The sequence below is a fragment of the Eschrichtius robustus genome, chromosome 15, assembly GCF_028021215.1.
Source record: "Eschrichtius robustus isolate mEscRob2 chromosome 15, mEscRob2.pri, whole genome shotgun sequence".
In the NCBI taxonomy this organism is placed as follows: domain Eukaryota; kingdom Metazoa; phylum Chordata; class Mammalia; order Artiodactyla; family Eschrichtiidae; genus Eschrichtius; species Eschrichtius robustus.
In genome coordinates this window covers 20053631-20079722 of record NC_090838.1, presented here as the reverse complement: position 1 = coordinate 20079722, position 26092 = coordinate 20053631, and the positions used below count along the sequence as shown (strand labels likewise).

Genomic DNA, 26092 nt, shown 5'->3' with positions numbered 1-26092 from the left:
TCATTCTTTTGAAAATTCAATTTCTTATTTCCATATTTTCTACTTTGACACAGAAATCCCCTGCAAAGAAGCTGAGCCATGCAATTAGTAAATCCTTGGGGTGTGTACCCACCAGAGAACCTCCGCACCCTGTTTTTCCTGAACAACCAGAGAAACCACTTGACCTTGCAAATATAGTGTAAGTATACGATAGATGTGGATTATACTGAAATGGAAACCTTGCTGAATTCTTTTGGGTCAAAACCGAATATCACCTAACCTGAACATTTCACCTTCTGGTTTTTACTTTACTTTTGGGGATCTTAAGACTTCAAGCTTTCAGCTCTTTAAATCACCATAAATACCTGCATGGAAACCTAGCTCCTGAGCCCTGAAAGCCTAAGTTATGTAGCGGTCCCCTTCAGAAAATTAAGAGTAATTAGTGTGCTGGGTTTAACAAGGTTGTCTTTTGTTATCTGTGTTCTTCCCTTAAATCAGCAGTAGAGATCTTTTCTTCTTTACAACAGTTAATGACCATAGAGATTTTAAAAGTTAGTTTAGACCACATGGAAATGAAAATCAACCTAATTTGCTCTTTTTGTATTGAGAGAAAATTAGGAACCACAAGACCGTACTCTATAAATAAAACTAGTGTTTTATTTTTATTTTCAGTTAAATATTCTTGCTAAAGAAAAGAAAGCTGGAGGGCAACAAAAAAGCTAGAGAAATGAAGAGGAAAAGTAAGGAGGAGGAGAAACAATGAAGGATAAGATTCAGCCTTTGAACTGATTTCTTCCCTCTGAATTAAATAATGATATTAAGTGTACTCTGCTAGATAAAGTTGGTAGGTTTTTGATTATTAGTCTTACTCAGGTACTTAGAAGTTTTTCTGTTGCAGTAGACATCCGTTTTCTTTTACCTAGCTCAAATTACATAGTTTGATTAAATGAGCTCTTAGAGTTCTTGATCTTTTCTTTCTCTTCGTTCAGTAATTTTCAAAACTTTTATATTTATTAAAATAATACACACATATAGATTAAAAGTTCAATAATACAGAAAAAATACAACAATACGTATAACGAAATGCAGCACATCCTCCCCAGTTTCACTGTGCTTTGTTTGGGTTTTTAGATCTCCTAATGGATACCTCCATATCGCTAAATAATATATTCAGAGCACCATTTCTTGGCTTATCCGTTTTGGACATTATTGAATTCCTTCTGTGGTGTAAGGGACCAACCTCATTTATAACTCTACGTATCAACCCATCTCATCTTTTCATAATTATATCACCATTTTAAAAATTAGTTACCTTTGTACTCTTGAATGTAATTTTTAAACTTCTATTTCTCGTAACTTCTTTTGACTTCTACTATGTAAACGAAGGAAGTTTTCACCTTCTATCTGCTTCTCCCTTCGCCTCCTAACTTCTGGCATCTGTGCCATTACTTTTATTATCAAAGCTGATAATATTTCTCTTCTCTCCTATGATCATAACTAAGTCTTCTGAGATTTATTAAGGGCTCAATCTAAAAGTTGAAAACCAAATAACAGCACTTTCAGTTAATTCCATTCATTACAAAGTCAAGCAGCGTGCTGTCATTCTGTGTACCCTTTGTTTAGTTCCAGTGTCACAATCCCTGTGCAGTTGTTCTCGTCAGAGTTCAGTGGGATCTTCTTTCTTATATACCACAGGTAGCTCAAAAGTGTGCCTGTTGACTTTATAACTGGACTGACTTTCTTGTACTGTTTTTGTGGTGGTTTTTCCTTCAGTTTCCCATTGATTTCTTCTTCCTGGGGAAAATATATGCTTTTCTCCCACTGTGTTCCATAGTAGATTTTACTTATTTGTGTGTAATCCATTTTTTGGTTAAATTTGTTAACCTTTTCCCTTTTTGGTTAGTGTTTTTCATTTGAATTAAAAACAAAAAACAGAACCCTTGCCTGCTCCAACATTGTAGTGATATTTCTCTCTCTTTTTAAGCTTTGAAGATGTCCTTTTTACATATGTCTTTAATTCATCTGGAACAAATTTTTGTGTGTGGTGTGATGTGGAATATCCAGTTTTCTCTCTCTCTGCATTTGAATAATAACTTGTCTCAATGCCATTTTTTGGATAATCCATCATTTCCTCACTTAACTACAATGCCACCATTGTCATAAATGAAGTTTGCAAATACGCACGGTCTGGTTTCTGGGCTCTTTATTCTGTTCCTTTGGTCAAAATGTCTATCACTATGCCAATATCATACTATCTTAATTACTGTAAGGGATTAAGTCATCTTTTTTAGGAGTGTCTTGTCTATTCTTTGCCCTTTGCTCTTTCATATAAATTTGAGAATCAGCTTATTGAGTCCCTCATAAAATTTTGTTGGAGTTTTGATCAGAGATTTATTGAATCTAAAGATAAAATTGGGAAGAACAGACATCTTTATAATATTAAGTCTTCCATTCCATGAATGCGTATGTCTTTCCATTTACTTAAATATCCTTTTGTGCCATTTAGTAAAGCTTTATAATTTTTCCTCAGAAAGGTCTTGTACATGTTAAATTAATTATTGTGTACTTTGCATTTGTTGCTGCTGTTGCAAATGATGCCTTTTTTCTCTGCAGTTATTTTGAGATATAATTTACGTGGAATAAAATGCTCCCACTTTAAGTGTACAATTCAGTGATTTTTGGCAAATGTGTACAGTCATGCAGATGGTATCTTTTTTGAACTATGTTTCTTAACAGTTTGTTGCTGGTGTATGGACATGCACGTTGCTTTTGTATTTTAATCCACTATGTAGTCATCTTGTGTAACTTGTTCGTAATTCTAGCAATTTGTACTCACATTCTTTTGGATTTTCTATAAATCATTATATCACCTGCAAATAATGATTGCCTTTTGTCTTCCCTCCCATTCTTTATGCTTTTAAATATACTCATTTTTTTTCTTTTGGTTTTATTATGCCGGCTAGAGCCTCCAGTGCAATATTGCATGCAATGGTTTGATAGGCATTCTTGCATTATTACTGATACCAAAGAGAACACTTTCAGCATTCATTTTAGCATGTCTTTTGATGTTGGTTTTTTGTAGAAACTGTTTATCAGATAAAAGAGGTTCCCTTTTATTCCTAGTTTGCTAGTGCTTTCTTTTTGTCATGAATGATGTCAAATTTTATCAGAGACTTTCTGCATTGAGATGATAGCCTGAGTTTCTTTATTCTCTTAATATAGTGAATTACATTAATTGTTTTTTAAACAACCCTACATTCCTGGAATAAACATAAGTTGACCCTCCTTTTAATACACTGCTAGATTTCACTTGCTAATATTTTGTTTAGCTTTTTTCTATGTTTATGAGTTAAATTGTCCTGTAATTTCCCTTGATTTTTTTGTTTTGTTTTTAGGACAAAGTTTGCCCAGTTTGCTATCTTCAAAAAGTTGAGGAGAATTCTCTCTTTTTATGTTTTTTGGGAGAGCTTGTTTAAGATTGGAATTATTTGCTCCTTGTATTTTTGGTAAAACTCACCAGTGAAGCCATCTGTGCCTTAAGCCTTCTTTGTGGGGAGATTTTTAACTATTAATTCCATTAATAGTTAAAAAAAAACAGTCTTTTAAAAAAAGTATAAGACTATTTTCATTTTGTATTTCTTTTTGAGTCACTTTGGAACATTTTATAGATGTAGGAGTTTGTCAGTTCCATCTAATTTTCAAAGTTATTGGCACAAAGTTTATAATATTTATCTATAGTATCTGTGCTAACATCTTTTTCATTCCTACTCTCACATATTTACAGTTTTTTCCTTTTTTTTTTTTTCCTTGAAAAATCTTGCCATAGGCTTGTCCAGTCTGTTAGGCTTTCAGAGGACCAACTTTTGGTTTTGATGATTCTTTTATTGTATGTACTGTATTTTAAAAATTTCATTTATTTCCATCCTTTATTATTTCTTTTGTTAAAGCTTCTTTGGGTTTATTTTGCTACTCTTTTTCTAACTTATTTAAAGATATGGTTAGCTTACTGATTTCAGGTTTTTTTCCCCCACATTTAAGCATTTAAGGCTATAAATTTCTCTAAGCACTACCTGAGTAATGTCCAAGTTTTGTTATGTAATTTTTTTATTGTTTAATTCTAAATATTTTCTAAGTTCTGTTATTTCTTCTTTGAGAAGTATACTTTCTTAATTTCCAAACATATGAGGGTTTTCTAGTTACCTTTTTGTTATTAATTTCTAATTTAATTTCATTTTGGTCTGAAAAATGTTCTGTATTATTCAGTTCTTTCAAATTTGTTGAGACATGCTTATTATCTAGTATATGATCAAGTTTTTATTATGTTCCAAGTAAACTTGAAAACGTTTATTCTATGCTTGTTGGGTACAGAGTTTATAGTAAATGAATGTATGTCAATTAAGTCAAATTTGTTAACCATGTTACTCAGATCTTCTACAGCCTTACTTACTTGTTCAAAATTATACATATTTCACTAGGAGGTTAAAAATTTATTCTTATGTAGTGACTTTCTTTATTCCTAATAATTCTATTTGTTCTGTAGTATATTTTATCTGCTAGTAACATCTTTTAAGATTTTTTGCTAGGTATGTACCCGGTATAACTTTTCCCATCCTTTTTCTTTCAATTTTTCTGTGTCCTTAGGTTTTCAGTATGTTTCTTATAAATTGTAAGCTGGATTTTAAGGGTGACATCCCACTCTAGTCACCCTTTCCCCCATGGGTAACCACTCTAATGTGCTTATTGTATATCCTTTGATTACAATAAGGAACAATCCTGTTCTTGAAAACTAGGTATTGTTTTCTATGTCCTTTTTTTAAAGTTTACACAAGTGGTATGTGAACCGTGTTTTGCCTATCCATTCTCCCTGGGATGGACATCTGGGTTGCCTTCAGATCTCTGCCTCCACATACAATGCTGCAGTAAATGCCTCAGATGTTTCCCAAATGGAACTGGGTAAGAATTTCTTTATACCTAGAATACAGTCGTTAGGTGAAGGATTATGTACATCTTGACCAGAAGAAGTGTGTTGGGGAATCCAGTAGTTCAGTGTAGACTTTCAGTTAATCTCTCCATTCTAATTCATACCACACCTCTCCCTGGTGTGCCTGAGTTTGAAGACTTTCTGGTCAGTTTCACTAGCAGGTAACCTCTAGTTTCTTACCAGCCCAGAAAAAAAGTAGTCACCTGGCTGTGTGCTGCTGGGGAGTCCGGTGGAGGAGGTGGATGTGTTCTGCGTCACAGGCAGACTTTCAACTAATCCCGCTCTTTCTAATGCAGCCCCTCACTTCTCTTTCAGAGGCACCAGGCATCTGTAATTGCTGAGCATTCATGGTCATCTGTGTTTCCACTTCCCTTGTCTCAGGATGAACTTGACCTCAGATTTCTTCTTCTCTGTATATTAAAAAAGCCCTCCCCATTTCTAGTTTCTGTTAGTAAGGAATTCAGTGTAGGATTGAGAGCTAAGAATTGAAACCTGATTTTTTCTATATTGACTATTATCATTTTATTGTATTTACCTCAGATCTTTTTTTTAAAAAAAAAAAAAAACATAATAGATAATGTTGTGGTTTCCTAAGTCCTTCCTAATCCCATTACCGTTTCTCTCTCCCAAAGAGTAGCCACTAACATTTATTTGGTATCTGTCACTCTGTACATGTTTTTATACTTCTGCTAGATGTATATGCATCTTAAAATCACATATTTTAAAACTTTATATAAATGGTCATGCTCTGCATAGTCTTCTGTAAGCTTATTACTTTATAAATATTGGGTGGGCCAAGAGGTTCATTTGGTTTTTTCCATAAGATGGCTCTAGTAGCACTTAGTTGTCTTTAACTTCATTCGAAACAATTTTGTTAGATTGTATGTGACAGCTGTCATATCAGTGTGCATTTAAAAAAAGACTTATCAAAATCGGTGCATTTTTGTGTAGCCATTTTAATATTGAAGATAGAAGAAAAAAAGCAACATTTTTGGCATATTATGCTTTATTATTTCAAGAAAGGTAAAAACACAACTGAAACTTACAAAAAGATCTGTGCAAGTGTACGGAGAAGGTGCTGTGACTGATCAAACGTGTCAAAAGTGGTTTGCGAAGCTTCGTGCTGGAGATTTCCCGCTGGACGATGCTCCACGGTCGGGTAGACCAGTTGAAGTTGAAGTTGAAGTTGAAGTTTCTGGCTCTGCCATCTTAACACGAGGCCTCATTGGTCACTGCAGCTGGGGAAGAGAGTGTGTGGGGACCTCACATCGATTCTTCTGTGCTTTGGTGACACGTGTCATTTCCTTCACAACTGTACTAACTTCAAGTATCGATCATCTTCCGGGTACCTAGGAAGGAGAGGAGAACCAGATGTTGGTCAGCTCTAGTAATGTATACCGTAAGTGTATTCAACTTTACTAGATATTTCCAGACTAGGTATAACCTAGAACTCAAATTTTATAGTTCAGGTATTTATTAATCTAAATTATTCCCAAGCCATGTGGATAGTCAGTAGACCACTCAGAAAATGTAGTGATAGCTTCCCTTTTGTATTCTGATGAAACTTTGAGTAATTAATCCTATTTGGATTGACTAGACAACTTTTAAAGTCTCATTCAACTTTGAGGTTCTATGTTTAACAGATTTTTTTTAATATATATATTCACATACCAGTGGTTCCCAAACCTGGCTGATACCAGGGTCACTAAGCTTTTAAAAGTATAGAATACTAGATTACTTCTGTTTTAGGTCAACTGAATCATTATTCTGGGGGTGGCCTGGAATCTACCTTTTGAAAAGGTTTCCTTGTGAATCTGATCAGATTATGGAACCACTTCATTAGAACATAAATGCTTTTAGCTATATGACCAACAAGCTAAGAATTCACTATTAATTATCCAAAAATGCATATAGAGTACAACTGAAATATAAATATGTGAACAGCAATTCTTAATGCTTGCTGAAATTTAAATTTTCCATTCATTCAGCAAATATTTATTAAGGATATTCCAGGTATTACGCAAGGTGCAAACAGTATTCACACAGTACTTTGCTTACTTGCAAATAGGTTTGAGTGACAGTGAAGAAGCCAATTTTATAAAGTACAGTGTCTTCGGCTGGCTTCCTTAGGAAAAAGTTACAAGTATAGATGAGAAAATTGTGAGGAGTGGGCCACTGTGCATTCCTTAATCATGATCAGGAAAAAGAAAAAGATTGCTCTTTTGCACTTAGAGATGAAGGTAGCTCCTACATTTGAATGCTTAAAGTCAGCAAAATATTTCATTTAGATAGGATCATGATTGTTTTAATCATTGTTTCACTATATTTAATTTAGAAGGGTCCTTTTTTGGACAAAGAATAGACAACATTCTTGTACTTCAGGAGTCTCTTTACACATTGCAGGTATTATTTTCAGACACTTAAAGTTGCTTTTATTTGTTTTACTAAAAATCAGTAATCCTGATTTGGTTGAATGCTGTCTACCAAGGAGGCTGAGAGTTGGGAATAGGGACTGGATGACCAATGTACGTGAACTAGGCCACTAATTAAACACTTTTCAACTAGGCTCACCCTTAATAGTTATTTCTTACATAGCATGCTTATTTGCTCACAAATTTTCAAAAAAAAGGGAGCATGCTGGAATGTATATATCTTTGACCATTTCAAGCTTGATCTTTCTCAGAGTAGAGAATAAAGTTTCTTACTGAAGTTTTAGTTTAATGGGCAAACTTGTTAATTTTTTTCTTTATGTTTCTGGCTTCCATTTCGTATTTAAAATTAATTTTCTCCCTTCAATATTATAAAAATACCTCTGTCAATAAATTTCTTATTTCTGTATTTTTTCCTTTTTTGTTGTTGTTGTTGTCAGATATGAGCTAGGAATTTAAGTTTGTTTTTTTCAAAACGGAGAGCCATTTGTCCCACCTCTATTATTTTCCTGTTTACTGTGTTGCACTTTTAATTTTGCCTTCCTTTTGACAATTGATACTCACTTTGAAAACTCTGAGAAATAATATAGATCACATATTTGTCCTATATATATAAAGTAATGGTCTAATAAGATGTCTTTACCTTATAGTCTGTCTTTATCTTACTGGTAGGTTAAGAAAGGGTTTTGTGAAGAATAACATTTACAGTGAAGCCTAAAACATAAATAAGGATTAGGTACATGGAGGGCAGCGGGAGGAGTATTCCCAGCAGAGGAGGAGCAGGAAAACAGAGAGCAAGAGGAAGGCTGCAGAGGTAGGCAAAGGCCACCTGAGATTTGGGACATTATCCCAAACTGAAGGGGTTTGGATAGGAGAGGGACATGTTGAATTTTGCATGTTAAGAAATCACCTCCTGTTGTGTGGAAATAGGGAGTGGGACAAGGATGAAAAAGCCGAGGCCAGCTAGGTTTTTTTTTTTTTCATGTACCAGGTGAGAGATGATGGTGGTTTGGACTATCGTGGTGGTAATGGAGATGGAGAAAAGTTTGTAAACATATTTTATTTTATTATTATTTTTTAACATCTTTATTGGAGTATAATTGCTTTAAAATGCTGTGTCAGTTTCTGCTTTATAACAAAGTGAATCAGTTATACATATACATATGTCCCCATATCTCTTCCCTCTTGCATCTCCCTCCCTCCCATCCTCCCTATCCAACCCCTCTAGGTGGTCACAGAGCACCGAGCTGATCTCCCTGTGCTACGCGGCTACTTCCCACTAGCTATCTATTTTACATTTGGTAGTGTGTGTATGTCCATGCCACTCTCTCACTTTGTCCCAGCTTACCCTTCCCCCTCCCCGTATCCTCAAGTCCATTCTCTAGTAGGTCTGCGTCTTTATTCCTGTCTTGCCCCTAGGTTCTTCATGACATTTTATTTTTCTTTTTTTTAGATTCCATATATATGTGTTAGCATATGGTATTTGTTTTTCTCTTTCTGACTTACTTCACTCTGTATGACAGACTCTAGGTCCATCCACCTCACTACATATAACTCAATTTCATTTCTTTTTATGGCTGAGTAATATTCCATTGTATATATGTGCCACATCTTCTTTATCCATTCATCTGTTGATGGACACTTAGGTTGCTTCCACGTCCTGGCTATTGTAAATAGAGCTGCAATGAACATTTTGGTACCTGACTCTTTTTGAATTATGGTTTTCTCAGAGTATATGCCCAGTAGTGGGATTGCTGGGTCGTATGGTAGTTCTATTTTTAGTTTTTTAAGGAACCTCCATACTGTTCTCCATAGTGGCTGTATCAATTTACATTCCCACCAACAGTGCAAGAGGGTTCCCTTTTCTCCACACCCTCTCCAGCATTTATTGTTTGTAGATTTTTTGATGATGACCATTCTGACCGGTGTGAGATCATATCTCATTGTAGTTTTGATTTGCATTTCTCTAATGATTAATGATGTTGAGCATTCTTTCATGTGTTTGTTGGCAAACTGTATATCTTCTTTGGAGAAATGTCTGTTTAGGTCTTCTGCCCATTTTTGGATTGGGTTGTTTGTTTTTTCGATATTGAGCTGCATGAGCTGCTTCTAAATTTTGGAGATTAATCCTTTGTCAGTTGCTTCATTTGCAAATATTTTCTCCCATTCTGAGGGTTGTCTTTTTGTCTTGTGTATGGTTTCCTTTGCCGTGCAAAAGCTTTTAAGTTTCATTAGGTCCCATTTTTTTATTTTTGTTTTTATTTCCATTTCTCTAGGAGTTGGGTCAAAAAGGATCTAGCTGTGATTTGTGTCATAGAGTGTTCTGCCTATGTTTTCCTCTAACAGTTTTATAGTGTCTGGCCTTACATATATGTCTTTAATCCATTTTGAGTTTATTTTTGTGTATGGTGTTAGGGAGTGTTCTAATTTCATTCTTTTACATGTAGCTGTCCAGTTTTCCCAGCACCACTTACTGAAGAGGCTGTCTTTTCTCTACTGCATATTCTTGCCTCCTTTATCAAAGATAAGGTGACCATATGTGCGTGGGTTTACCTCTGGGCTTTCTATCCTGTTCCATTGATCTCTATTTCTGTTTTTGTGCCAGTACCATACTGTCTTGATTACTGTAGCTTTGTAGTATAGTCTGAAGTCAGGGAGCCTGATTCCTCCAGCTCCGTTTTTATTTCTCAAGATTGCTTTGGCTATTCGGTGTCTTTTGTGTTTCCATACAACTTGTGAAATTTTTTGTTCTAGTTCTGTGAAAAATCTCAGTGGTAATTTGATAGGGATTGCATTGAATCTGTAGATTGCTTTGGGTAGTAGAGTCATTTTCACAATGTTGATTCTTCCAATCCAAGAACATGGTATATCTCTCCCATCTATTTGTATCATCTTTAATTTCTTTCATCAGTGTCTTAGAATTTTCTGCATACAGGTCTTTTGTCTCCTTAGGTAGGTTTACTCCTAGACATTACATTCTTTTTGTTGCAATGGTAAATGGGAGTGTTTTCTTAATTTCACTTTCAGATTTTTCATCATTAGTGTATAGGCATGCAAGAGATTTCTGTGCATTAATTTTGTATCCTGCTACTTTACCAAATTCATTGATTAGCTCTAGTAGTTTTCTGGTAGCATCTTTAGGATTCTCTATGTATAGTGTCATGTCATGTGCAAACAGTGACAGCTTTACTTCTTCTTTTCCGATTTGGATTCCTTTTATTTCTTTTTCCTTCTCTGATTGCTGTGGCTAAAACTGACAAAATTATGTTGAATAGTAGTGGTGAGAGTGGGCAACCTTGTCTTATTCCTGATCTTAGTGGAAATGGTTTCAGTTTTTCACCATTGAGGACGATGTTGGCTGTGGGTTTGTCATATATGGCCTTTATTATGTTGAGGAAAGTTCCCTCTATGCCTACTTTCTGGAGGGTTTTTATCATAAATGGGTGTTGAATTTTGTTGAAAGCTTTCTCTGCATCTATTGAGATGATCATATGGTTTTTCTCCTTCAATTTGTTAATATGGTGTATCACATTGATTGATTTGTGTATCTTGAAGAATCCTTGCATTCCTGTGATAAACCCCTCTTGATCATGGTGTATGATCCTTTTAATGTGCTGTTGGATTCTGTTTGCTAGTATTTTGTTCAGGATTTTTGAATCTGTCACTGATATTGGCCTGTAGTTTTCTTTTTTGTGACATCTTTGTCTGGTTTTGGTGTCAGGGTGATGGTGGCCTCGTAGAATGAGTTTGGGAGTGTTCCTCCCTCTGCTATATTTTGGAAGAGTTTGAGATGGATAGGTGTTAGCTCTTCTCCAAATGTTTGATAGAATTCGCCTGTGAAACCATCTCCTCCTGGGCTTTTGTTTGTTGGAAGATTTTTAATCAGTTTCAATTTCAGTGCTTGTGATTGGTCTGTTCATATTTTCTATTTCTTCCTGGTTCAGTCTTGGAAGGTTGTACATTTCTAAGAATTTGTCCATTTCTTCCAGGTTGTCCATTTTATTGGCATAGAGTTGCTTATAGTAGTCTCTTATGATGCTTTGTATTTCTGCAGTGTCAGTTATTACTTCTCCTTTTTCATTTCTAATTCTATTGATTTGAGTCTTCTCCCTTTTTGTCTTGATGAGTCTGGCTAATGGTTTATCAATTTTGTTTATCTTCTCAAAGAACCAGCTTTTAGTTTTACTGATCTTTGCTATTGTTTCCTTCATTTCTTTTTCATTTACTTCTGATCTGATCTTTATTATTTCTTTCCTTCTGCTAACTTCGGGTTTTTTTGGTTTTTCTTTCTCTAATTGCTTTAGGTGTAAGGTTAGGTTGTTTATTTGAGATATTTCTTGTTTTTTAAGGTAGGATTGTTTTGCTATAAACTTCCCTTTAGAACTGCTTTTGCTGCATCCCATAGGTTTTGGGTCGTCGTGTTTTCATTGTCATTTGTTTCTAGGTATTTTTTGATTTCCTCTTTGATTTCTTCAGTGATCTCTTGGTTATTTAGTAGTGTACTCTTTAGCCTCCATGTGTTTGTATTTTTTACAGTTTTTTTCCTGTAATTGATATCTAGTCTCATAGCGTTGTGGTCGGAAAAGGTACTTGATATGATTTCAGTTTTCTTAAATTTACCAAGGCTTGATTTGTGACCCAAGATAATGATCTGTCCTGGAGAATGTTCCATGTGCACTTGAGAAGAATGTGTGTTCTGTTGTTTTTGGAGGGAATGTCCTGTAAATATCAGTTAAGTCCATCTTGTTTAATGTATCATTTAAAGTTTGTGTTTCCTTATTTATTTTCATTTTGGATGATCTGTCCATTGGTGAAAGTGGGGTGTTAAAGTCCCCTACTATGATTGTGTTACTGTCAATTTCCCCTTTTATGGCTGTTGCATTTGCCTTATGTATTGAGGTGCTCCTATGTTGGGTGCACAAATATTTACAATTGTTATGTCTTCTTCTTGGATTGATCCCTTGATCATTATGTAGTGTCCTTCTTTGTCTCTTGTAATAGTCTTTGTTTTAAAGTCTATTTTGTCTGATATGAGAATTGCTACTCCAGCTTTCTTTTGATTTCCATTTGCATGGAATATCTTTTTCCATCCCCTCACTTTCAGTCTGTATGTGTCCATAGGTCTGAAGTGGGTCTCTTGTGGACAGCATATATACAGGTCTTGTTTTTGTATCCATTCAGCCAGTCTGTCTTTTGGTGGGAGCATTTAATCCATTTACGTTTAAGGTAATTATCGATATGTATGTTCCTATTACCATTTCTTAATTGTTTTTGGTTTGTTATTGTAGGTCTTTTCCTTCTCTTGTGTTTCCTCCCTAGAGAAGTTCCTTTAGCATTTGTTGTAAAGCTGGTTTGGTGGTGCTGAATTCTCTTAGCTTTTGCTTGTCTGTAAAGGTTTTAGTTTCTCTGTCAAATCTGAATGAGATCCTTGCTGGGTAGAGTAATCTTGGTTGTAGGTTTTTCCCTTTCATCACTTTAAATATGTCCTGCCACTGCCTTCTGGCTTGGAGAGTTTCTGGTGAAAGATCAGCTGTTAACCTTATGGGGATTCCCTTGTGTGTTATTTGTTGCTTTTCGCTTGCTGCTTTTAATATTTTTTCTGTGTATTTAATTTTTGATAGTTTGATTAATATGTGTCTTGGCATGTTTCTCCTTGGATTTATCCTGTATGGGACTCTCTGCGCTTCCTGGACTTGATTGACTATTTTCTTTCCCATATTAAGGAAGTTTTCAACTATAATCTCTTCAAATATTTTCTCAGTCCCTTTCTTTTTGTCTTCTTCTTCTGGGACCCCTGTAATTCGAATGTTGGTGCGTTTAATGTTGTCCCAGAGGTCTCTGAGACTGTTCTCAATTCTTTTCATTCTTTTTCTTTATTCTGCTCTGCAGTAGTTATTTCCACTATTTTATCTTCCAGGTCACTTATCCGTTTTTCTGCCTCAGTTATTCTGCTATTGATTGCTTCTAGATAATTTTTAGTTTCATTTATTGTGTTGTTCATCCCTGTTTGTTTGCTCTTTAGTTCTTCTCGGTCCTTGTTAAATGTTTCTTGTAGTTTCTCCATTCTATTTCCAAGATTTTGGATCATCTTTATTGTCATTATTCTGAATTCTTTTTCAGGTAGACTTCCTGTTTCCTCTTCATTTGTTAGGTCTGGTGGGTTTTTGCCTTGCTCATTCATCTGCTGTGTGTTTCTCTGTCTTCTCATTTTCCTTAACTTACTGTGTTTGGGGTCTCCTTTTCGCAGGCTGCAGGTTCGTAGTTCCTGTTGTTTTTGGTGTCTGTTCCCAGTGGCTAAGGTTGGTTCAGTGGGTTGTGTAGGCTTCCTGGTGGAGGGGACTAGTGCCTGTGTTCTGGTGGATGAGGCTGGATCTTGTCTTTCTGGTGGGCAGGTCCACGTCTGGTGGTGTGTTTTGGGGTGTCTGTGGCCTCATTATGATTTTAGGCAGCCTCTCTGCTAATGGATGGGGTTGTGTTCCTGTCTTGCTAGTTGTTTGGCATAGGGTGTCCAGCACTGTAGCTTGCTGGTCACTGTAGCTTGAGTGGAGCTGGGTCTTGGCGTTGAGATGGAGATCTCTGGGAGATTTTTGCTGTTTGATATTACATGGAGCTGGGAGGTCTCTTGTGGACCAGTGTCCTGAACTTGGCTCTCCCACCTCAGAGGCACAGCCGTGACGCCTGCCTGACACACCAAGACCCTGTCATCCACACGTCAAAGACTGAACTTGATGAGATTCAACCAGTGCCAGCAGAAGACAAGATGATGGCTGAGGCCAAGGTGTCACCCTCTTACCTCATGTCCAAGACCACCACTTTTTTAGCTGCACCCTCAAAGAAACGTACAGCAGGGAAGTTAAGACCCAGGTGTCCACTTGCAAGAGTCAACAGAAGCTCTACAGCGGCTAGATTGTGGACCACAAACCGTGGGTCCGAAGGCAACACAGGAAATGTTCACACACTCATGTAAAAGGGTCTCCCGCACTCTTGTCCAGTCTAATACCCTTTCCTTTTCCTAATCTTGTGTTTACAAAATCGTTTGGCAAGGCTTTCAGTAGAGTGCAAATACTCCTAAGAGATTAGACTCCCCCAAAACAAAACAAAAACTGATTGCAGACCACTGACACCTGCACTTCAGGAACAGCAATGTCAGCGGAACACGGAAGATACAGAGCTTTTTAGCAGAGAGACAAAAAAAAAAAAAAAAATCTGCTAGTTCCATGAAAATCAACCAAGCAAAAGGTTAAGAAACAGACAGCTATTGAACCTGGTGCTTTGGTAACAAGGGTGACTTCTAAAGTAACTCTCCTAACAACACAGCCCTTTCGCCTTCTTCACTCAGCGTACGCGCGAGAGTGGCCAACATATTTTAAAAATCTTAGGTTTTACCATTAAATGCCTAGAAGTAAAATTAAGACTCCGGTGGAAATTTGGCACAGGAATTGAGATTAAGTATATTTTAATGCTAATTGCTTACGTTTCATTGTTGGCATAGGGTAGAGATACTCAGATGCTCACAAATTTGAGATTCAAGTGTTGATATTTATTGAACACCCACAGTGTTCTGAGCCCTTTGTTAACCTCTTCCGTGTATGTTATTTCATTTAACCCTCACAGCAACCTTTGTAGTATACATAGCATTAACCTGTTACATATCAGGGAACAGGATCGGGGAGGTTGCTTGACCTGCCCAAGATCACACAGCTACAAAGTGCTGGAGTTGGGACCAGAGTCTGGGACTCCTCACTCCATGCCAAACCTTCTTTCCTGGTTTCCTAACATGCTGACCCAGTAAGAAATTGTTATTGTAGAAACTTATGGTAATCAAACCGTTGTTTGAACCCTGTGGTTAGGTTTAGAATCAAGGGCAAACATCGAATAGCTGTAACTGGGTTGGTTGAAAAATATAAGGGAGGCAGTGTGATGTGACAGAAGAAAAACTAGATTAAAAATCAAGAGACATCAGTTTACTTTTCTGTAAAATGGTGGTAATAAAAACTCATCTTAATTATCTCAGGATATTGTTTAAGGATAATGTATCTGAAAGTGCTTCTAAGAGGTTAGGATGTTATAAATACTGTATTCTAAACTTTTAAAGTCTTTTCCTCAGAATTAAGTAAAGCATGTCATAAAAATGTACGCTCCGCAAAGGCTGGGACTGTCTTGTTTGTTCTTCACTGAGTTCTCAGTGCCTAAAATAGTGCCTGGGACATGGTAGGCATTTAAAATGTATTGAATTAATGAATGACACTAAACATGATTTATATAAACAGACATCTACCCCATCCCCCTTCTTCTGTTTGTTTGTTTTTCTTTCAGTAAATAATATAGGTCACATACCTACAGTACCTAAGGCTTCCACTAGATGTCAGGCATATTTCCTCGATTGGGCCATTGTATTTCTTTTCTGGTGAGCTGAGAATATTACGTAAACAACGTTTTTCAAATAAACCTCAAAAAAAAAAAAAAAACCAGTTTACTTATCATCAACACTGTAGCAAGTTTCCTTCTAAGTCTTTGAGAGAAATTAGTTGTTTCTTTTGGTCAAAACATTTTTGTGAAACTTCTGACCGTTGAAGAGTCTGATAAACTTTCTGCTAGCCTAATTCAAGCAGTTTGCTGGTGCTTAGGATCTAATTAAGCACATAATTCTTTTTTTTTTTTTCTTAAATTTATTTTATTTTATTTATTTTCTTTTGGGCTGTGTTGGGTCTTCATTGCTGTGTGCGGGCTTTCTCTAGTTGTGGCGAGTGGGGGCTACTCTTCGTTGCGGTGCACAGGCTTCTCATTGCGGTGGCTTCTCTTGTGGAGCATGGGCTCTGGGTACGTGCGCTCAGTAGTTATGGCTCACGGGCTCTAGAGCGCAGGCTCAGTAGTTGTGGCACACGGGCTTCGTTGCTCTGCGACATGTGGGATCTCCCTGGACCAGGGCTTGAACCCGTGTTCTCTGCATTGGCAGGCGGATTATTAACCACTGCGCCACCAGGGAGGCCCTAACCACATAATTCTTATATCAGATTTATTTAATTAGCAATTCATCACCATTACATTTCAGTTTATGGTTTATTTATTTATTTCTGATGTCGGCTCAGTATATTTGTTCCTCTGAATTCCAGCAAGGAGGAGCATGACTGGTGTCCCCCTCGATGCACCACCTGTGACTGATCTGTTCTCTTAAACAGCGGTTACTGCAGCCCACAGGCTAAATCCAACCTGTCACCTGTTTTTGTCTGGCCCATGACCTGAGAATGATTTTTTTATATTTTTGAATGGTTGAAGAGAAATAAACAGGAGAATAATGTTTTGTGAAAGTTATATGAAATTCAGATTTCAGTGTCCATAAATGAACGTTTGTTGGGACACAGCCATGCTAATTCCTTTACGTATTGTCTATGGCTGCTTTTGGGCTACAGTGGCAAAATTGAGTCTTTGTAACTGAAATCGTATGACCCTCAAAGCCTAAAATATTTATTATCTGGCTCTTCACAGAAAAGTTTGCCAATCCCTAGTCTTAAAAAAGAGTTGATTAAAACTGCAAATTTAGGGCACTTTGTGCTTCTTGGTATTCATTTTTCTGAATGCTCATCATATTCTTTGGTTTGATGGTCCAGGTTATTTTTTTTTTTCCCCACCCAAGCGTAAAGGTTAATTTGGTAACTTCTTCTGTTAAAACATTTGGATAAAATTTGTTACTTAGAAACCAGACTACCTTCTTCCTGTTTCTCACAGCATGTGCCTAATAAATGTGTAGAATGTTTGAACAGCTAAACTAACCAGTTTCCTCCACACCTTGTATCAAAACAGAATTAACCTAGACAATTAAAAAACTGTTAAATTATAATTAACAGTTAATTAACGTTAACTTTAATATGGCTCTTAATTGTCCTATTTTAACTACTCTTCTGTTTAATACTGACTTAGGCTATACATATGCACTACCTTGATTTAATCAACCCATATCTGTCCTCTTTGTTGTTTTTCTATACCAAGACATAGTTTATTTTTTTTGTTTTTTGAACTTTAGACAACTATGCTTTAAACATCTGGTGCTTTCAGTGTTTGTGAACTTTTTAGCATAATGCAAAAATTCTGCCAGTTTTGTTCTTATTCATGATGACTTTAAGTAGATCAGTAGGAATTCACCAGACCAGGAGTAATCTAAGACCATTTGTAACCCTATGAGAAAACAGGTCTAACTTCTTGTTTATGTTGTTTAGTTATTTAAGCACATATTTCTGACACTTCTTTTAAAATGATGGATGAATTTGGAATTTGAAATGACTTTTGTGACAAGGGTGCTTCTGGCTAATTGTCCTGTGCCAAACCAAATGCCTTATTGTTTGCAACTTTCTTTATGAGCCAAATTTGTTTTTTTTTCAATGAGAGTTATTAACTGCTTTTACTATATTCCAAAATAAATTGTTATAGAATTTATGATCTTGATAAGTTGATCTGGACTGAAATCACTGTCTTCCACAAGTATTTACTGAATGTGAATTGTGAGTGGGGCTCTGTGGTGTGAATTGTGAGTGGGGCTCTGTGGGTGCTGAGGAGAGTCTTATTTGAGGAAACCAGCAAGATGATACTTTTCTCTTAGATTCCTAGGTGAATCTGATGTTCTAGTCACTTGAAAGGAGTATCAGATTCATTCTGGTCTCCTGAGGCTGAACCTATTTGGAAGGTTATAATTTTGAGCTATTTCCAACAGGCAAGTCATACTTTGGCTCTTAGATCATAGCTCATCTGGTATTAATTCTGTCCTGCGTTTTGCCGTAATGATTTTGAAAAACCTAGGCATGGTGACACAGTCTGCTCACTAGTGGGCCATCAGATATCTAACATTTCAGGTTTATCTAATTTGACCTTTTGAGAAAAGAAAAGCTGCTTTTTATTCTATTTAGATAACCTAGAATGTGAAGGCTCTTATGGTTCTCAGGTCACAGCTTATCTGACACTAATTCTGTCTTGCATTTTGCTGGGATGATTTTGAAAACCTAGCAGCTAAAGAACACAAGATTCTCTTAGAGCCTTGAGCTTCACTCAGTTCTGGTTTGGGTGTTGTCTGTTTGGCTCCATTTCAGGCTGAAGGTCCCAGATAATCATTCTCTTCTGGGCTTTGGGTAGCTGGCCCGGGAAGTGTATCTCTCCCAAGAAGAAGGAGGGAGCACGGAGAGCACTGGTACCAAGGGTCACGCATCATGTGAGATAGTCCTAGGAATAGGATAAGACTTTTGCCTGAACTTCTGTGTGTGTGTGTGTGTTGGGGATGGGAGAACTTGCATATACTCAGAAACCCACACATGTGAGTATATATGTGTGGTTCCTGTGTGTGTGTGTGATAGAGAGGGATGGTCATGTGAACAGCAAATGTGGTGATTGATTGTGATGCAGTAAGGAGAAATAGCATTATTTAATACAACCATACTCAAGGTTTAATCCTAGGAGGATAATTATAAGTGGTTGTGACTTTGATCTGCTCAGTTTCACCCACCCCTTGGGATTTTTCTCACTCTGTTTAGCACTGTACTGCCATAAAACAGTCTGCTTTTAAACTGTAAATCTAGCATTGCCCAAACACCATCCCTTGGTTTTCTTTCTTTTTTTTAAATTGTGGTAAAATACACATAACATAAAATTTACCATCTTAACTATTTTCAAGTGCACAGTTCAGTAGTGTTAAGTATATTTACATTGTTGTGAAACAGATCTCCAGAACTTTTTCAACTTGCAAATCGAAAACAATATATCCATTAAACATCAACTCCTCTTTACCAAGATCCTCTGGTAACCACCATTCTACTTCCTCTTTCTATGAATTTGAGTACCTAAGATACCTCATGTAAGTAGAATCATATATTATTTGTCTTTATGTGACTGTCTTATTTCACATAGTATAATGTCCTCATGGTTCATCCATGTTCTAACATGTGTCAGGATTTCCTTCCTTTTTAAGGCTGAATAATATTCCATTGTATGTATATACCACATTTTGTTTGTCCATTCCTTTGCCAACAGACATTTGGGTTTCCACCTTTTGGCTATTCTGAATAATGCTATGAAGATGGGTGTACAAATATGTCTTTGAGACCCTGCTTTTAATTCTTTGGGTTATATTCCCAGAGGTTGGACTGCTAGATGATATGGTAGTTCTATTTTTAGTTTTTGAGGAACCTCCATACTGTTTTCCATAGTGGTTGCACCATTTTACAATCCCATGAACAAAGTATAAGGGTTCCAGTTTCTCCACATCCTTACCAACACTTGTAATGTTCTGTTTTGTTTTGTTTTGTTTTTAAGCTACCCTAATGGGTATGAGGTAATAGAACATTGTGGTTTTGATTTGTCTTTTTTTTTAAAACAGTTTTATTGAGGTATAATTTACACGTCATAAAATTCACCCACTGTTACAGTTAAATGAGTTATAGTAAATGTATGTAGTTTTGCACCCATCACCACCATCCAGTTTTAGAACTTTTTCATCATCCAAAAAAGTTCTCTTGTACCCATTTGTAGTCAATCCCAGCTCCCACCTATAGCCCCTGATATACATCCTGTTTCTGTAGTTTTGCCTTTTCTAGACATTTTATATGAACAGAATGATATGTAGTTTTTTGTTTCTGGCTTCTTTCACTTAACATAATATTTTTGAGGCTTATCCATGTTGTAGCAAGTATCAGTAGTTTATGCCTTTTCAATGCTGAAAATATCCCATTATATGAATACCACATTTTGTTTATCCCTTCACCTGTTGATGGACACTTGGCTCATTTACAGTTTTTGACTATTATGAATAATCCTGCTATGAACATCTTTGTCTTTGTGTGGACATATGTTTTCACATGTCTCTTGGGTAGATACCTAGGAGGAGAATTGCTGGGTCGTGCAGGGTAAGAGTATATTTAACATTTTAAGAAACTGCTGAACTGTTTTTTGAAAGTGACTGTACCTGTTACAGTCCCACCAGCAATACATGAGAGCTCCAGTTTCTCCACATTCTCACCAGTGCACTGGGTATATTGTCAATCTTTTGTATTTATAGCCATCCTAGCTAGTGAGTAGTGGTACCTTATTGTAGTTTTAATTTGCATTTCCCCAATGACTAATGATGTTGAGCACCTTTTCATGTACTAATAAACCATTCATATATCGTCTTTCTATAATTGTCTATTTATATCTTTCACCGTTTTAGGGTAGTTTTAGATTTAGAGAAATGTAGCTAAGATAGGACAGAGAGTTCCCGTATACCCTGCACTCAGTTCCCCTGTTGTTAACATTTTACAAATGAACCAATATTGATATTGTTATTAACTGAACTCCATGCTTTATTGAGATTTCATTAGTTTGTTTCCTAATGTCCTTTTTCTTTTCCAGGTTCCTGTCCAGGGTACCATTATGTTTATTCGTCACGCCTCCTTAGGCTCCTCTGGCCTGTGACAATTTCTCTCGCCCATTTTATACCTGGTTGGTTTGTCATCTGCTTACTGAGTTTTAAGAGTTCTTTATATATTCTGGACACAAGTTCTCTGTAGATAATTTTTTCCAGTCTGTGTCTTATCTTTTCATTTTCTTAATGATCTTTTGAAGAGAAGAGCTCTTAATTTTGAGGAAGGCCACTTTATCAATTTTTTTCTTTTATGGATTGTGCTTTTCATGTCATATCTAAGAAACTTTTGCCTAACCCAGGGTCACAGTGATTTTCTCCTGTGTTTTCATCTAGAAGTTTTATAGTTTCAACCTTACGTTTCAGTCTGTAATCCATTTTTGTGTTAATTTTGAACTAATTTTTGTGTATGGTTTAAGGTAAGGGTCTAAGTCTCTTTTTTTGCATGTGGACTTAATTATCATATAATTCATGTGGCTCATTCCCTTACTTCATTCAGATCTCTCCTTAAATGTTAGCTTCTCAGAGAGCCTCATCTTAACTGTCTTACCTAAAATAGCACCATCGTCAGTATCCCATTGCCTTGTTTTAATTTCTTCGTGGCACTGATATATGACATTACTTTATACGTTTTTGTATTTCTTTATAATCTATACTCCACTAGATTGTAAGCCCTTTGAAGACAAAAACTTTATTTTGTTTCCTGCTGTATCTCCAGGGTATAGAATGGACCTGGCAAATAGTAGACCTTAAATAAATATTTGTGGAATGAATAAATGCATGTGTATATGCTCACGACTTACTAATAGCAGTGATCTTCATGAAGTATTCAGGCTATACAAGAAATTATATCAGTATGTGAGGATGAGGCAGGTCTTTTTCTTGTGTTTTTAAAGAGCTAGAGCTAATAATATCAACATTTTGGGGTTGGAAGCCATGATCCTGCAATTCATTATGATTACTAAAAAATCCTTGAAAAATAATCATTAATATTGGAGAAATCTGCTTTTCTTTGAGCTTTATTTCTCCCCTAGCTAAACCTAGGGTATACTTGTAACATAATTTCTTGCAGATATTGAGCCTCAGAAGTTTATTTCATTGAGTTAAATTTCTTAATAGAATGTATATGCTGTGATCTGGTTGCAATTCAGGGTAATTTGAATATTTCTTAGCACCTTTACAGGTCTTGCCCACTTTTGACTACTGCCTAAGTTTAACACCTACTAAGTTAGCCTTTTTCATTCTTGTTAAACCTCAACTCTGTGTACAGAGTTGACAAATCAATCTTCTTGAATCACTGCCTTTGTCATATTACTTCCCTATTTAAAAATCTACAAAGCTCCACTGACTATAGAATTAAGGAGGCACTCCTCAAGCTGGAATTCAAGGCCCTGTGTAATCAGGACCCACCTTACTTTTTTAATCTTATCTTCTACTGCTAAATTATGCAGGACAAAGCCTCACTTTGGCCAGACCTGCCTCCTTCCTACCCTTTAAAAAATTTTATCTCTTCCCATACCTCTGAGCTGGCTCATGATGTCCTAGCCCAAATACCCCCTTTTCCTGAATGCCCTTCTTGTCTCTTCCAGACTTTCCATGCTTTATATGTCCATGAGCCGAGCTTAGATTCTGCTGCATTCATGAAACCTTTGAACCCTAGAGGCAGCTAACTCATATGAATCTCTTCTTTCCTTACCTAGATTCTTTTAGCTCTTGTTTTATTAGTCATTTGGGCACCCAGTAAAGTGTTCTCTCCTTCTTTAAGGATTTCTTGAGTATGTTTTGGACCTGGATTTCTTGAAGACTGTAAGCACCTCCTTTGCACCATCAACTTCTTAAGGTCTGGGATTGCATATCCTTAGTAACTGGCACACTCCAGTGTTGGTGGAACTAAACTCTACTGATTTGTTGTGCTTCTGGAGTATGGAGCCCAGTTGTAAATTCTAGTTAAATGAGGTTAAATTTGTCAAGTTTCTTGTCCTTCTCTTCAAGGTCACACTATAGGACTTTACTACTTGTTTATTTGATATGACTTTGATATGCCCTTACTGAAGCTTTGGAAGGCAATTAAAGAAAGGTTACTCAGATTGTAAAAATCTGTTATTTTTTATTAGATTTTGGAGAGAGGTTCTTACTTTACTACTTGAAATAATTCTAGAGATCAAGATAAGGTTAAAGTAAGGCATCTTCTCCTTTGGTAAAAGGACCTTTCTCTTTTGTCTCACTTATTTTTTCCCTATTGGGTAATTTAATGGGATCATTTTAAGAGTAAAATTGGATACATGGACTCCAAGCATGAATTTAAGAAAATATTCTGTTAATTCATATTGAATAATCTTCCTCGTTGGTTTCTCGCTTTTTTAGTAGAATTCTTTTTGGAATTTAAGTGACTTCTTTATTCTCCTTAGCCATTTCTTCCAAGCTGTCACCACCTCATGTTTAATTCTGTATAAGCCCAGCTGTTATTTTTCACTCATTTCCTGTGTCCAGTTTATTACAAGAAAAACATTCTTGTTAAGAGCTTCTCCATAGAGTTTCTTGAGATGAATATTTAACATCTTCAGTTCGAGAAATTGATTAAACTGCCATTTATGTTATCTGTCTGAGCTCAGCCTTTAAATCTAGACCTGGTATAATATGTAGGGATAAAAATCTTGCTGACAGATTGGATGTGGAGTATGAGAGGAAGGGAGATGTCACTTTGACCTGAACAATTGGAGAGATAGAGATGGGGATACCTATAGGTGAACAAGTTTGTCTAGAATGAGAACTCCATTTGGACATGTTGAGGTTTTTTTGATACCCAAATAGAGATGTCAAATAGGCAGTTTATGTAAGTCTTGAGGGCATTCATGGGTTTTTTTCCCTTCCTTCCTTCCTTCCTTCCTTCCTTCCTTCCTTCCTTCCTTCCTTCCTTCCTTCCTTCCTTCCTTCCTTCCTTCCAACATGTAAGGATCAAACCCTGTTACTATTTTCTTACTTCTTTAGATGATTATTCATTTAATTGATTTTTTTAAATTCTTTTTTTCTAATATGCAGAGTTAAGGTGATTTTTAAAATCTCCAAACACATGAGACTTTGGAGGGTATTTTTTGATGCTTTCTGATATTATCGACTTTTGGTAGGAGGTGGTATTCTGTATGATGTTGATTCTTTGGTAGAGTTGAGATTTCTTTTAGGGTTAAGTATCTGAACAATTTTTCTAAACATCCTCTGTATGCTTAAAAATGTTCTCAGATCAGCTTTTTTTTTTTTTAATTTATTTATTTTTGGCTGCGTTGGACCTTCGTTGCTGCACGCAGGCTTTCTCTACTTGCGGCGAGTGGGGGCTACTCTCCATTGCAGTGTGCAGGCTTCTCATTGTGGTGGCTTCTCTTGTTGCGAAGCACGGGCTCTAGGTGGGCGGGCTTCAGTAGTTGTGGCGCACGGGCTCAGTAGTTGTGGCTCGCAGGCTCTGGAGTGCAGGCTCAGTAGTTGTGGCGCATGGGCTCAGTAGTTGTGGCTCGCAGGCTCTGGAGCGCAGGCTCAGTAGTTGTGGCGCACGGGCTCAGTTGCTCCGCGGCATCTGGGATCTTCCTGGACCAGGGCTCGAACCCATGTCCCCCACACTGGCAGGCGGATTCTTGACCACTGCACCATCAGGGAAGCCCTCAGATTAGTAGTGAGTGCAGTGTTCTCCCATATTCTCATTAGATAAAGCTTATTAATTTTGTGTGTAGAAAAGATTAAGTTTAATTTTAAAAATAAAAATGCATTAAGTGATTATAGATGAAAATGCCAACTGGCTTAATATTATGGGAGAAGCTTGTGGTACATTTTCCACTGAGAACATTAGATACAGAGGAGTTATTTCTAAACAATTTGGGCAGAAATGACCATGATGTACTCTGGAGAATTGTGTGATGACTCAGAGAACCTTTAGTGATGACGAAGACACTGATGTCAGAGATGCATTTAAAGAGTTTGGATGAAATTGAGTCATCAAAGTGAAACGGAGTTATATTTCTAATTTATTGTGATCTTAAATGTTATAAGTAGCAGTGGAAGGAAGGAGAGTAACAGGAAAGTAGGAGAAGTATAAGTGGCAGCAAGCTTTTGATATTTTTCTTTTTTAAAAACAGGGAAAGCAGTCTCATATATAACTTGATCTTTCCCAAGGAAAGATCTCCAAAACTAACCTGAACATGTAAACCTTTAAATGGATCAAGTCAAATGTTTTGTTGCTCTGGGTGCACTGCAGTAAGTTATGAGTGAAAAAGCACTGGTGGATCCAAAAGCTTAACATCTTTGAAATGAAAAATAGACCCCTCCTAACACATCATCAAAGTCACTTTCAGCATTCTGTCTACAGCAACATCCTTTAGCTTCCTGTGACTGTGTCCATTTGTCATTTCCCCAACCTTTATATGGGGACAGAGGAGAAATAGTGAAGACCTTGAGTAAAGAAGCTGTAAGAGTACCATTATCAGCTGTACTTCTACTCTGGGAATTCCAACAAACCATGCAAACAGAGGTGTGGGGTGTGAAGTAGAGTTCATGGCGCTGACAGGGGCACCAGTTAGAGAGCTACTTAAAAAGCCTTCATGAACTGTTGTTTAATCCGTACACAGTGTTTAGACTTAGAAACTCTTTCAAAGACAGTAATTTCAGATATTAATTAGGGATTTCTGTGTAACTGCAGAGAGTGATGGATAATTTATGAATATCCCTGAACCTTCTAACATAAAGCAAACTAGTCTGCTTTGCAATAGGTTTGTAGTAAGTTTGAAATCAGGAAGTATGTATCCTGCAACTTTTGTTCTTTTGGGAGATTATTTTGGCTGTTCTATCTTTCTTGTATTTCTATATGAACTTAGGATCACCTTGTCCATTTCTACAAAAAAGGCAGCTGTGGTTTTGATAGGGATTGAGCTGAATCTGTAAATCAATTTGGGGAATATTACTGTTTTCACAATGTTAAGTCTTCCAATCCATGAACGGAGTGTTTTTCCATTTATTTAGATCTTCTTTAATTTCTTTTTTTTTTTTTAATAAATTTATTTATTTTATTTTTGGCTGCATTGGGTCTTCGTTGCTGTGCTTGGGCTTTCTCTAGTTGCGGCGAGCGGGGGCTGCTCTTCGTTGTGGTGAGCGGGCTTCTCATAGCAGTGGCTTCTCTTGTTGCAGAGCACAGGCTCTAGGTGGGCAGGCTTCAGTAGTCGTGGCGTGCGGGCTCAGTAGTTGTGGCATGCGGGCTCTAGAGCGCAGGCTCAGTAGTTGTGGTGCACAGGCTTAGTTGCTCTGCGGCATGTGGGATCTTCCTGGACCAGGGCTCGAACCCGTGTC

The 26092-nt window shown here is 36.7% G+C and overlaps 1 protein-coding gene across 11 annotated transcripts in view; it reads left to right on the top strand.

Moving 5' to 3' along the window:
• DTNB (dystrobrevin beta) overlaps positions 1–26092 on the top strand; it is a 251519-nt gene that overhangs the window by 125923 nt on the left and 99504 nt on the right. For all 11 annotated transcript variants that reach the window (XR_011076469.1, XM_068563945.1, XM_068563946.1 and 8 more), the window contains exon 9: positions 54–178. Coding sequence is in view for 10 of the 11 variants with exons in the window: in XM_068563945.1 (XP_068420046.1) it covers positions 54–178 (125 nt within the window). In the remaining variant the exon portion in view is untranslated. The remainder of the gene's footprint in view (positions 1–53; positions 179–26092) is intronic.